This window comes from Monodelphis domestica, chromosome 2 (assembly GCF_027887165.1).
Source record: "Monodelphis domestica isolate mMonDom1 chromosome 2, mMonDom1.pri, whole genome shotgun sequence".
Lineage (NCBI taxonomy): Eukaryota > Metazoa > Chordata > Mammalia > Didelphimorphia > Didelphidae > Monodelphis > Monodelphis domestica.
The window spans coordinates 170,697,209-170,709,427 of NC_077228.1; the positions used below are offsets into that span (position 1 = coordinate 170,697,209).

The 12,219-nt window shown below is 38.0% G+C and overlaps 1 protein-coding gene across 7 annotated transcripts in view; it reads left to right on the forward strand.

The window, feature by feature from the left end:
• The window catches only part of GON4L (gon-4 like), a 128,689-nt gene that overhangs the window by 48,079 nt on the left and 68,391 nt on the right, over nt 1-12,219 (forward strand). For all 7 annotated transcript variants that reach the window (XM_001367009.5, XM_056816271.1, XM_056816269.1 and 4 more), the window contains 5 exons: nt 4,712-4,762; nt 4,981-5,031; nt 5,314-5,409; nt 5,712-5,831; nt 6,947-7,117. In XM_001367009.5, coding sequence (XP_001367046.1) covers nt 4,712-4,762; nt 4,981-5,031; nt 5,314-5,409; nt 5,712-5,831; nt 6,947-7,117 — 489 coding nt within the window. The remainder of the gene's footprint in view (nt 1-4,711; nt 4,763-4,980; nt 5,032-5,313; nt 5,410-5,711; nt 5,832-6,946; nt 7,118-12,219) is intronic.

The window sequence follows — 12,219 nt, forward strand, 5'->3', positions numbered from 1 at the left end:
ATTTCTGCTTTTCTGCATTTGAGTGCCATGTTTCTGTGACCTAGTGTATGATCTATTTTTGTGAATGTGCCATGTGGTGCTGAAAAGAAGGTGTATTCCTTTTTGTCCCTATTTATTTTTCTCCATATGTCTATTAACTATAATTTTTCTAAAATTTCATTCACCTCTTTTACCTCTTTCTTGTTTATTTTTTGGTTTGATTCATCTAAATTTGATAGTGGTTGGTTCAAGTCTCCCACTTATATGGTTTTACTGTCTATTTCCTCCTTCAATTCTCCTAGTTTCTGTATTAAAAATTTGGATGCTATACCATTTGGTGCATACATGTTGATTAGTGATATTTCCTCATTGTCTATACTCCCTTTTAAAAGAAATATTTACCTTCCCTATCCCTTTTGATCAGGTCTATTTTTGCTTTGGCTTTGTCAGATATCATGATTGCAACTCCTGCCTTCTTTCTATCAGTTGAGGCCCAAAAGGTCTTACTCCAACCTTAATTCTAACCTTGTGAGTGTCAACCCGCCTCATATATGTTTCTTGAAGACAACAAATGGTAGGGTTTGGGGTTCTAATCCAATCTCCTATTTGTCTGCGTTTTATGGGTGAGTTCATCCCATTCACGTTCAAAGTTATGATTGTCATTTGTGGATTCGCTGGCAGTTTGATATCTTCCCCTAGTTCTGACCTTTCTTCTTTAGCTATATTCTTTTGAACCAGTGATTTACTTTAGGTCAGTCTCCCTAGTCCCCTCCCTTGATATGCTTCCCTTTCTAGCCCCTCCATTTTTATGCTCCCTTCCCCTCCCCCCTCTCCTTCGCTCCCTTTTTATATTCCCTCCACTCTCCCCCTCCTTAATTTTCCTTTCTTTCTTGCCCTGTTGGATAAGATAGAATTCAGGATCCCACTGGATCTAGATGTTCTTCCGTCTCAGATTTGATTTCACTGAGAGTAAGGTTTAAGTAATTCCACTTCACGCTCTCTTCCTCTCCTTCTCATATGAGAGTTCTTCCCCTCCCCTTCCCATGTGTATCTTTATATGGGAAAGATTATTCTATTAAGTCCCCCCCTATTTCTTGAAGTAAATCTTAGTGTTATCAATGGTTCCCCCCCTCCCTTTTCCTTTCTTTTCCCCCACTTTCCCCAAATCTTCTTAATGCCCCAATCTTTCCCTATGCATGTTTCTTCTAACTACTCTTATGATGCATACAATTTTTGAGAGTTACACAAAACATTTTCCCCACATATTAATATATATAATTTGATGTAAATGTAGTCCTTATAGAAGAGAGTTTGTCTTAAGGAAAAAGATAAGATTTATCTCCTTTTCCCTTTCTTTCATATTTACCTTTTCATGTTTCTCTTGCTTTCTGTGCTTGGATATCAAATTTTCCACTAAGTTCTAGTCTTTTATTAGCAAATGCTTAGAAATCTTCTATTTTGTTGAATGCCCATACTTTCCCCTGGAAGTATATAGTCAGTTTTGCTGGGTAGTTGATTCTTGGTTGGAGACCCAGCTCTCTTACCTTTCTAAAAATCGTGTTCCATGCTTTGCGGTCTCTTAGTGTGTTAGCCGCTAAGTCCTGTGTGATCCTTATGGAAGCCCCCCTATATCTGAAGCTCCTCTTCTTGGCTTCTTGTAGGATTTTCTCCTTTTCTTGGAAGCTCTTGAATTTGGCAATTACATTCCTAGGGGTTGTCTTTTGGGGATTTAGTATAGAGGGTGTTCTATGAACCCTTTCTATTTCTATTTTGCCCCCTTGCTCCAGAACGTGTGGGCAATTTTCTTTTATAATCTCCTGTAGAATAACATCGAGTTTATTGTTTATCTCTGGTTTTTCTGGGAGACTGATAATTCGGAGGTTGTCTCTTCTTCCTCTGTTTTCCAAGTCTGTGACCTTTTCAGTGAGATATTTTATGTTTTCTTCTAATTCATTAATTTTTTGGCTTTGCTTTATTGATTCTTGCTGTTTTATGATCTCACTTTCTTCGAGTTGCTTAATTCTGGTCGTTAGGGACTGGTTTTGCTTTTCAGCTTTGTCTGCCCTTCTATTGGATGTTTCCAGCTCTTTTTCCAATTGAGCAGTCTTATCTGTCAGATTGCTGATCTCTTTCTCCCATTTTTCTTTCCAGGTTTCCATCTTTTGGGTAAGTTCCAGTTTGAGATCTTCCAGAGCTTGTTGATAGTTTCCATTTTGGGAGGCATGTTCTGATTTTTTTTGGATTTCATCCTCATTCTCTTCTTTTCCTTGGGTACTTCCACCATAAAAGTTTTCAATAGTCACCTTTTTCCCTTTCTTCCTGGAGGCTTGATTTTGGGCCATGTGAGCCATCCCTTTGGTGGTTTTATTCCCCTTTCCTTTTTGGTCTGGGGTCTGGGTGATATGGGCGGGTTTTCTGTGAATTTAGGTTGCCTCAGACTAGTTCTTCCCCGCCTCTGAGGTTTCTTAGAGCGCTGGGCCCCTGATCACAGCCAAACTGCCCAGGTATTCTGCTCCACCCAGATAATCAGCATGTGGTCCGCCCCCTGGTGTTTAGCTCCGCCCAGATGCTCGAGTACAGCTCCCTGGGCCCCCTGTGCTCAGCACAGGATTCTCCCGTGAAACCACCTTGAGATGTTTTTTTCCTGGCAGTCCCCAGATCCCAAGGACCCTGGAGTGCCCCCCTAGACAAAGATGTTCCCCACTCACTTGCTGTCCCAGTGAGCGCTCCAGTAGCTCACTCTGGTTTGGTGGAGGAGGTGGCGGGAGGAAGGGAGGCTCAGTTCACGTTTCTGTGCAAGCTTTTCCTCCTTCTTATTATAGTGTGGAAATGTTCAAAACTCTACGTACCTTCACCTCTGTGGGGTACTGGGGAGTACTGGGGAGTCCTTCTGTTCCTCCAAAGGTGATTTTTATGCTCCTTTGATGTAGTCTATTTCATTCAGTGCTGAGGAGAGGAAGCGTGTGGCATCTAGATTGCAGCCATGATTACCCGGAAGTCCCTCATGGTACATTCTTAAAAAGCTTTTGACAAAATACAGCACTTATGTTAAAAGTCAGGAAAAAGCATAGGGATAAAAATATCTTTCCATAGTATTATAAAAATCTACTAAAATGAACACCTCGCATTATATGAAGGGGGGGACATTTAAATTTTTCAAATAAAATCAGGAATGAGATAAGGATCCCCACTCTCTATTAGTATAATTTAAAAAATTAAAAATTTTACAGTACAGTCATTTCTGGATATATACTTCTTCCTCTTTTCTCTCTCATCCAGCCTTTTCTTTATTTTTTTTTAACTGTTACTTTCTGTCTTAGAATGGATACTAAATAACTATTCCAAGGCAGAAGAGCAATAAAAGGCTAGGCAAGTGGGGAAAGTGATTTGCCCAGACATAGGAAGTGTTTGAATCTGGATTTGAACCCTGGTCTTCCTACCTCCAGCACAGGCATTTGGTCCACTGGTCCGTCCACCTAGCTGCCTCTCCAAGCTTTCTTTAACAAATAAAAAAAATTTTAAATTAAACCAACTGGCAAAATAAAAGTGACATAGTATATGTCAAATTCTGTACCCAAAGTCCTAAGGGTCAAAATTTTACCACTGCCATTTAGTATGATGCTAAAAGAGGTAAACATTGATATAAAGGAAACAAATACCTGTTTAAGAATATGATTTTTCCAAGCCATTCTCCAATTGGTAAATGGGCAAGGGACATGAATAGGCAGTTTTCAGTCAAAGAAATCAAAACCATTAATAAGCACATGAAAAAGTGTTCTAAATCTCTGATAATCAGAGAGATGCAAATCAAAACAACTCTGAGGGATCACCTCATACCTAGCAAATTGGCTAACATGACAGCAAAGGAAAGTAATGAATGCTGGAGGGGGTGTGGCAAAGTTGGGACATTAATGCATTGCTGGTGGAGTTGTGAATTGATCCAACCATTCTGGAGGGCAATTTGGAACTATGCCCAAAGGGCGCTAAAAGACTGTCTGACCTTTGATCCAGCCATAGCACTGCTGGGTTTGGACCCCAAAGAGATAATAAGGAAAAAGAGCTGTACAAGAATATTCTTAGCTGCGCTCTTTGTGGTGGCCAAAATTTGGAAAATGAGGGGATGCCCTTCAATTGGGGAATGGCTGAACAAATTGTGGTATATGTTGGTGATGGAATACTATTGTGCTGAAAGGAATAATAAAGTGGAGGAATTCCATGTGAACTGAAATGACCTCCAGGAAGTGATGCAGAGTGAAAGGAGCAGAACCAGGAGAACAATGTACACAGAGACTGATACAGTGTGGTACAATTGAATGTAATGAACTTCTTCATTAGTGGCAATGCAGTGATCCTGAACAACTTGGAGGAATCTATGAGAAAGAACACTATCCACATTCAGAGGAAAAACTGTGGAAGTAAAAACACCAAAGAAAAACAACTGTTTCATTACATGGGTTGAGTGGGGATATGATTGGGGATGTAGACTATAAATGAACCTCCTAGTGCAAACAACATTATGGAAATGGGGTATGATCAAGGACACATGTAATACCCAGAGGAATTGCGCATTGGCTATGAGAGGGGTTGGGGGGAGGGAAGGAATGAATAGAAAATGATTTTTGTAACCAAGGAATAATGTTATTGACCAAATAAAAATAATGTTTTAAAAAAAAGAATATGATTTTTCTAGAAATGTCAACTTCATTTTAATTTCATTTCTTCTTTTTCTCAGGAGCCTAAAATGACACGATCAAAACTGAAGGAAGTTGTAGAGAAAGGAGTGGTGAGTTGCTAAATCTCTTACTCAGTTTCTTTTTTTGAGACATACACAAAGCATCATTAAACATTATCGTCAGCCTCATTTGTTCCTTTGGGTCTATAGCAATTCTAGCCAGTCTGTAGCCCACTGTTACAGTAAAAGAGGAGGAAAAGGAGTAAGACTCAGAACGTAATGTATATTTATGTATAAGGGAACTTACTTTTCAGTTTTTTTTTTGGTAGGTAATTCCAACGTGGAACATTTCTCCAATTAAGAAGGCCAATGAAATCAAGGTATGTTTTGCCAATAAGACTCCTATCCCCAGTAGTCAGTTCTAAAAACCACCTTGTTTATTCCTCTGGGGCTCATCCTATTTGTGTTTTTACCATTCCCTGTTCTCTAGTTCTCTATTTTTCTCTCTTTAATAATCTTGTGACTTCTTTAACCAGGTCTTTTTTATCTGACTACTTTTAGGGGTGAATGTAGTCTGCCATCCAGGTTGTGTCTTTCCATCTTCAAATTCATGTATCTTGTATCTTTTTCCCTTCTGTTTTCTTATGGTCTAATTATTTTAGCCTCCTCAATTTGTGGATATTCACCTTGAAGAGGATGATTCTTCAGATGAAGAATATCAGCCAGAAGATGAGGAAGAAGATGAGACAGCTGAAGAGGTGAGCAGATAGCTTCCGTGGACCTATGGATTGCATATCTGAGGTGTGGCTCCACAGGCCTGGGTTTACTTTGCTTTCTTGAGTTCATAAGATTACCTGACCTGTAGAAAAGATGGTCGTACAATACTTTTCTCATTTCACTTCTTTGTAATTTAAATCCAGAGATTGTTTGCCTATTATTTCTATCCTCTTGACATTTTTATATTGTTTAGCAAAGATATTTAAAGCTAATGAGCCTGACTTCAGTTTAAAGGCGGTTGAAAAGAGTAATGTTGACTAGGATTACTGGCTTGCTTTTGTAGAGTTTATTGGAAAGTGATGTGGAAAGCACTGCTTCTTCTCCACGGGGATCGAAGAGATCCAGAATGAGACAGTCCTCAGACATGATTGAGACAAATGAGGAAGTTGGAATACTCTCAGAGGTAAATAAGAAATGTATTCCAATGCTTTCAGTTATCTGTGTATGAATGACTTTGGCTTACTCTCTTGAGAATGATCTATTCTGACTCAGACTTCTCTGAGACTCTGAGACCCCAATATTTTTAGTTCATTAGAAAAAGAATTGTCTGCTGAGACAGGGGAGAATAGAAATGAAGAGGTGAGGCAGGTGGGAGGGACGGAATAAGAATGAATACATTTGCCTGTTTATAGGCATGCTCATACCTGTGTGAAAAATAATTTCACTGACTTTCTAGAGCCATATCCATATCCAACACTTTCTAGAGCCATTTTTTTCAATTGTTTATCTGTTATTTTGTGTGTAATGTGCTCTGTATGAGTCCATTAGTGTGAGTATATTAGACTTGTCAGTGAACCCAAAAAAATCCCTGGCAAATATGTAACATTCTTTTGGTTATATATCGAGAGTAAATCCATTGACTTTGTGACCTCTGAATTTGGCAAAATGTCAGGCCACTATGTAGTTTCATTGAATTTGGAATTTGTCTTTTATTCTTGGCTGTTTTGTTTACAAAGGAGCTCCATGAAATGAGCAGCTAAAGCTACATTGAAACTTACTAGTAAGGGAAGAGTTTACTTTTCTTAATTCTTCTATGGAGAGAAAGCCAAAAGATTCCTGTATGTTCTAAAATAATAATTAAAGGTTTGATAATTTTCTCACCTCGTGGCCACCTTAAGCAGTATCTCATTTGATCTTATTTTGTTCAGTCGTTTCAGCCACATCTGTATTTCTGTGACCCCATTTGAGGTTTTCTTGTCAAAGGTAGTGGAGTGGTTTGCCATCTCCTTCTCCAGCTTCAGTTTACAGATAAGGAAACTGAGGTAAAAAGGATTAAGTGATTTGTCCAGGGTCACACATCTACTAAGTGTCTGAAAGCAGATTTGAACTTGGATCTTCCTGACTCAAGGTACTGCTCTCTATCCACCTAGCTGCCCTTGATCTCATTAGAGGGCTGCAATAATAAGACCACCAAATGGTAAAAAACAAAATAAGTCAATATTTGGTTGTATGGAGAAAGGTGGGTCCTTTTTACAGATAATGTCTTTATTTAATAAAATAATTATCTGTCTTAACCAGGCGGAGAAAATCATCACCCCTCCCATCAGACATATCAATGCTGAGTTTGTACCCATGGGGCCTCCCCCACCTCCTAAGCCAAAGCAGAACAAGGATAGTACTTTTATGGAGAAACTGCATGCAGTGGATGAAGAACTGGCTTGCAGTCCAGTCTGTATGGATTCATTGCAGGTAAACATTTGGGGTACAGGTAACTTAGAATGTCAAGTGGAATGATTTGGTGAAGTTTGGAGTTCAGAGAGAAGACGTTTTCCCTTTGAATTCCAGTTCAGAAGTCAGGTATCATGAAAGCATAGCTTTGTGAACTATTCAGTATGTGCTTTTTCATTGCCAGTAAATATCTGTTTCTAAAGAAGAAATGGAGTTTGTGTAAGTATAGATAGGTATAGGCAGAAAATATCCATATGAAATACAGGAACTCAGTCCATTCTTTTACTGTCCTTCCTATCAGTCTTCTACATCAGTGAAAGATATGTGTGTATAAATATTGGAGAACAGAATCTTCTATGGGGAAGAGAGTCCTTGAAAGGTGTTTTTTTTTTCTCCTGCTTCTGAGGAAAAGATTAGTCCTAAGGAAAACAAGCTTTCACTAAAGATATGCAAAAAAAATTTATTTATTTTTGAGACAGCAAAAAAAAAATGTGAATCTAAGGGAGTGCACATCAGCCGGAGAATTGCAAAAGAAGTTATCTGATAACAGTGATTGAACATCACTGGATTGTAAGAAATGATGATGGGGATGGCTTCAAAAATACAAATTCACACAACAAGACTTTTATGAATTGATGCAGATTGAGGTGAGCAGAATAGGGAGAATGGTCTTAAGGCTAAGATTTTATAAACTTTGGCATTTAAGACAGTGATCATCCTACCTGACTGTAAATACTTCTGAAATTATCATATGATTGGATAACCAGACTGAGGAAAAGAACCACCATTCACTAGATATTCTCTCTTACACTTATCTCATTGTTGTAGGTATATTGTAAAACTTTTTTGGAAAAAAAAGTTTATATATTTTTTACAATCTTCCAAAATCCACTTTCTACCCTTCCTCTAGTTGAGAACAAAAGAAAAATGGAACCCCTGTTGCATACATATGTAGTCAAGCAAAACAAATTCCTCCTTGGATATAGCATTTTCTTTTCTTTTGGAAGTGGCTATTCTGTACTCCTCAGTGTATCTCTCTGTCAGGTGGTGGATAGCATGTTTCATCAATTCTCTGGAGTTGTGGTTAGTTATGTTGAACAGAGATCCCAAGACTTTCAGAGTTATTTGCCTTTACAATATTTTTTCTCTATAAAAACCATTTCTTCTGTTCTGTCCACCTCACTCTGCATCAGTTCATACAAATCTTCTTGTATAAACTTGTTTCTTTGAAACCTCTGTCACCATTTATTATGACTCATTGATGTTCCATCATGTTTATCTCACACCTTGTTCAGCCATTCCTCAGTTGATGGGCACTCCCTCAGACTCACATTTTTTGCTATCTCAAAAAAACAACCCTATAAATATTTTTGTACCTATTTAGTGAGTTTGTTTTGCTTAGGACTTATCCTTCTCTTAATCTATCCTTTTGATTCTCCCTTCTTCCTTTTCTTTCCTCCTATTTCCCTATCGAGTGAAATGTCTTTCTTTTAATCTGGGTCGTGTATTCTCTCCTTCAACCAATTTAGGTAAGAGTTAGGTTCAAGTGTCTGCCACTCTCCTCTTTCCTCTTTGTTTGTTATAGACTTCTATTTGTGCATCCCAGTTATGTGAAATAATTTCCCCATATCTGACTTTCCCTTCCCTCTCTAATATATTCCTCCTCTCCTTTCTATCCATTTTGTCTTTTAATATCATTAAGATATAACCGAGCTAATTAAACTTCCTTTAGGTTAGTATTGGCGATGGTTTTCAAGTTCTCGTGCCCTGCCTGCAATTTCAAGCTGCCTGTGAGCCTCCTGCATTACTCCAAAGATTGGAGGGAGGAAGTGCTCGCTTTGGGTGGCTGGACAGGACAGAAGGGCGACCATGCAAAAAATGTCATCGGGCACCAGGAGGGGGAATAAAAGAGCAGTTCCTTTGGTGCAGCTCTGCACATGTAACAATACTTTACCAATGCTGCTCTAAGGTCTCCATTAATGATAGAGTTCAGAAGTGACACAAGCTGCTTCATTTCCCCTTGTTAAAGGGTAAGCAGCTTATCCTTGTTTATTCCTTAGAATTGTTCATCCTTGTTTACCTTTCTGTTTCTCTTTATTCCTGTGTTTGAACTTGACAGTTTCTGTGCAACTGGTCTTTTCAACAGGAATGCTTAGAGTCCTTTTTTTCATTAAAAAGTATTTTTCCCACTGTGGGATTAGTTTTGCTGAGTAAGTTAATTTTGTCTATAAACTTATATCCATTGTTTTCTGGAATGTTCTGTTCTAAGCCCTCTGATCCTTTATGGTGGTAGCTGCTAAACTTTTTATGATCTTGACTGGTTCTTTGTTTTTGAATTTTTTTTTTCTTTCTGCTAGTAATATTTTTATCTTCATTTCAGGATTTCATCCAGGAATTGACCAGGAGATTGTTTTTTCTTTTACGTTCTTCTATTGGTATAAAAGATCTAAGCTATTTTCTTTTATGATTTCTTGGAAATGGTATTTAACCTTTTTGATTATGACTATCAGGTAGTCCAGTAATTCTTATTACCTTTCTGCAAGTCTGTTTTCCTTGTCATTTGACTTTGCTATGAGATGACTTATATTTTCTTTCATTTTTTCAGTACTTTTGACTTCGTTTCAATATTTTTTTGCTTTCTCAGGGAGCTCTTGGCTTCTGTTTGTTGTGTTGTAATTTTCAGGGAATTTGTTGCATGGTGAGGTTTTATACCCTTGTGCCAAGCTGTTAATTCTCTTTCTAAGTTTTTTCTCTTTAACTCTAATTTCTTTTACAATTTTTTCTTCTAGTATTCTCATTTTGTAAAAACATTTTTAAGTCTTCTTAAAAAAATTCTTCATCACTTCCAGGAATTCTAGTTGGATTTGTACCGTGCTATATTTTTCTTGAACCTTTGCTTGTAAATGTTTTGGAGTTGTCTTCTGAGTTTGTCTTGAGATTTGCTGTAACCTTAATTGCTTTTTGAGGTAGAATCATTTTTTTGTTTTCTCACTCTTTCAGGCTACTTCTGACTTCATACTTGATAATTAGGACCAGGCTCTGTGTTGGTCCTCTTGTTACTTTCTCCATAATCTCAGGCACTGTTGCTTAGTCTGGGAAGTAGCAAGCTATCTGTGCTCCCAAAGTGGTCTGATTCAGGGCAAAGAATGATCACTAGCTCTCAGGTCAGATCTCTGCAAGTTTCTGACCTGAATTTAGATCTGAGCAATAGTAGAGTAGTGTTGAATTTTTCACTTTCAGCCAATGTACAAGCTTTCTGCTCTTCAGGTGACAGACCTGTAAGCTTCCTTTTGGTTTGGGATTCTTGCCCTGGTCATTCTTCTGCATGCTTCAGACTGGTTAGGAATTTAATTTGAGCTTCTATTCTGCTCTTGAAGTCTGAGCCCTCTCCCCCCCCCCCCCCCAGCTGTTCCTTGCTCCTGAACTTGCCTCTCTTTAGGTAAGTTGCTTAGGTAACCTGCAGCTATTCCTTCCCTTTTCGTAAGAAATAAAAATATCTGAACCATAATCCTGAGCTGAAGATCTGATTTTGTTTGTGGGTAAATATTGTTAGAGTTCTCACCATGCCTAGCCTATGGCAAAGACTTTGTTCAACAATTTGTTTTATAGGCTTTTGACAGTAATTAACATAACTTGTTAACAAGATCAAATGTTCAAAAAAGGTTACTAAAGTTTGAGAGAAAAAAAATTAATGAATTTAAGTACAAAGTTCAAGCATTTCATTGACTAATATCTGTAACTGATACCCTCAGACTCAGCCCATCACAATGACTCTGGAGAAAAGATTTAAAGCTAAAAGATTTAAAGCTAAGCCAGAGTTGCCTCATTTGGTCATAAAATTTGAGGATCCTGTTATGGACATAAATGAGCAAATGCTATTAGTATTCAGTAATTGTTTTTATTATCTTTATCTGTAATCAGGATATACTATTTATACATTTAACATCCCAAGATTAATAACAGAAGCTCTTTAAATTTGGTAGCTATAAATTCCAATGTACCAAATTCTTTCCTTATCCACCACTATGCTTATACACAATTTAATAATTGAGACTACATTTTCTAAAATCATAGTTACAGTTACTAACTAAAAAATTATATGTAATCGCTTGGTTTATGTTTAATGACAGAAAAACAGTAAGTACAATTTCATTTTTTCACCTCTTCAGTTCAGTTTGGATCTATGACCCGACACTATGTAGTAATTGACCGACTTGCTAGTTGGCATCTATTCTCACAGTCTGCAGTTGGGAATGCCTTTTTTTCCTGGTGCACAATCTCTCCCTTTTGTAAGGGGCAGAAATGTGTAAGGAGTCAATATAAAAGGACTAGATTATTTAAGAGTGTGATTACCAGGAATTTAATCAATTCCAAATGATTTTTTAGCAATTTCTAAAATATAGAGAGTGAAAGTAAGAAAATCAGAGAGAGGATAGGGTAAGATATCTAACCTAACATCAAACATACTAAGTATTTTGCTCCGGTCTGTGGCTCAGCCAGGCAGGGCTAATTAGTCCTCAGCCAGAAGGGCCTCAGCCTTGAGCCAAGGGCCCAGAGATAAATAAAGCAAGAGCTTCAGTCACAAAGCCTCTCTCAAGAGGGGAGGCCTCTCCTGAGGCTAGTCCCTTCAGAAAATCCAGGAAAGGAGTCTCTTTTTTTCACTCACCCACATGGTAGTTCAAAGGGAGAGATTTAAGAACAGTCTCACCAAGTCCAAGGTCTCAGTTCCAGTAAGCAGATTCTTCACGAACCTCCAACTTGAACTCAGAACTCTGAAGAAGCGAGAACTCCCTCACAGGAAGTTGTAACTCCTTTTTCACTTCTTTGACTCACTTCCTGTGCCTTCCTCTACTTTTTTATGTGGACAAATTATAGTCTATAGTTTTTCTTATGACTGCCCAGGGGCAGTCAATGGTTTCTGATTCGTCACCCACTTTTGTATACTTGGGTCACAGACCTCCTCCACTCAAGTGTAAGTGGGGTATATATATGCTTCTGGTGATTAAATCTAAAAATGGGCAGGGGAGAGTTACTCCCATTTTCACACTTCAGTGCAGCGTGCATCTGCTTAGTCATTATTTGTTATCTATATACCTCTCCCACTGTGATTTTTATTTTGATTT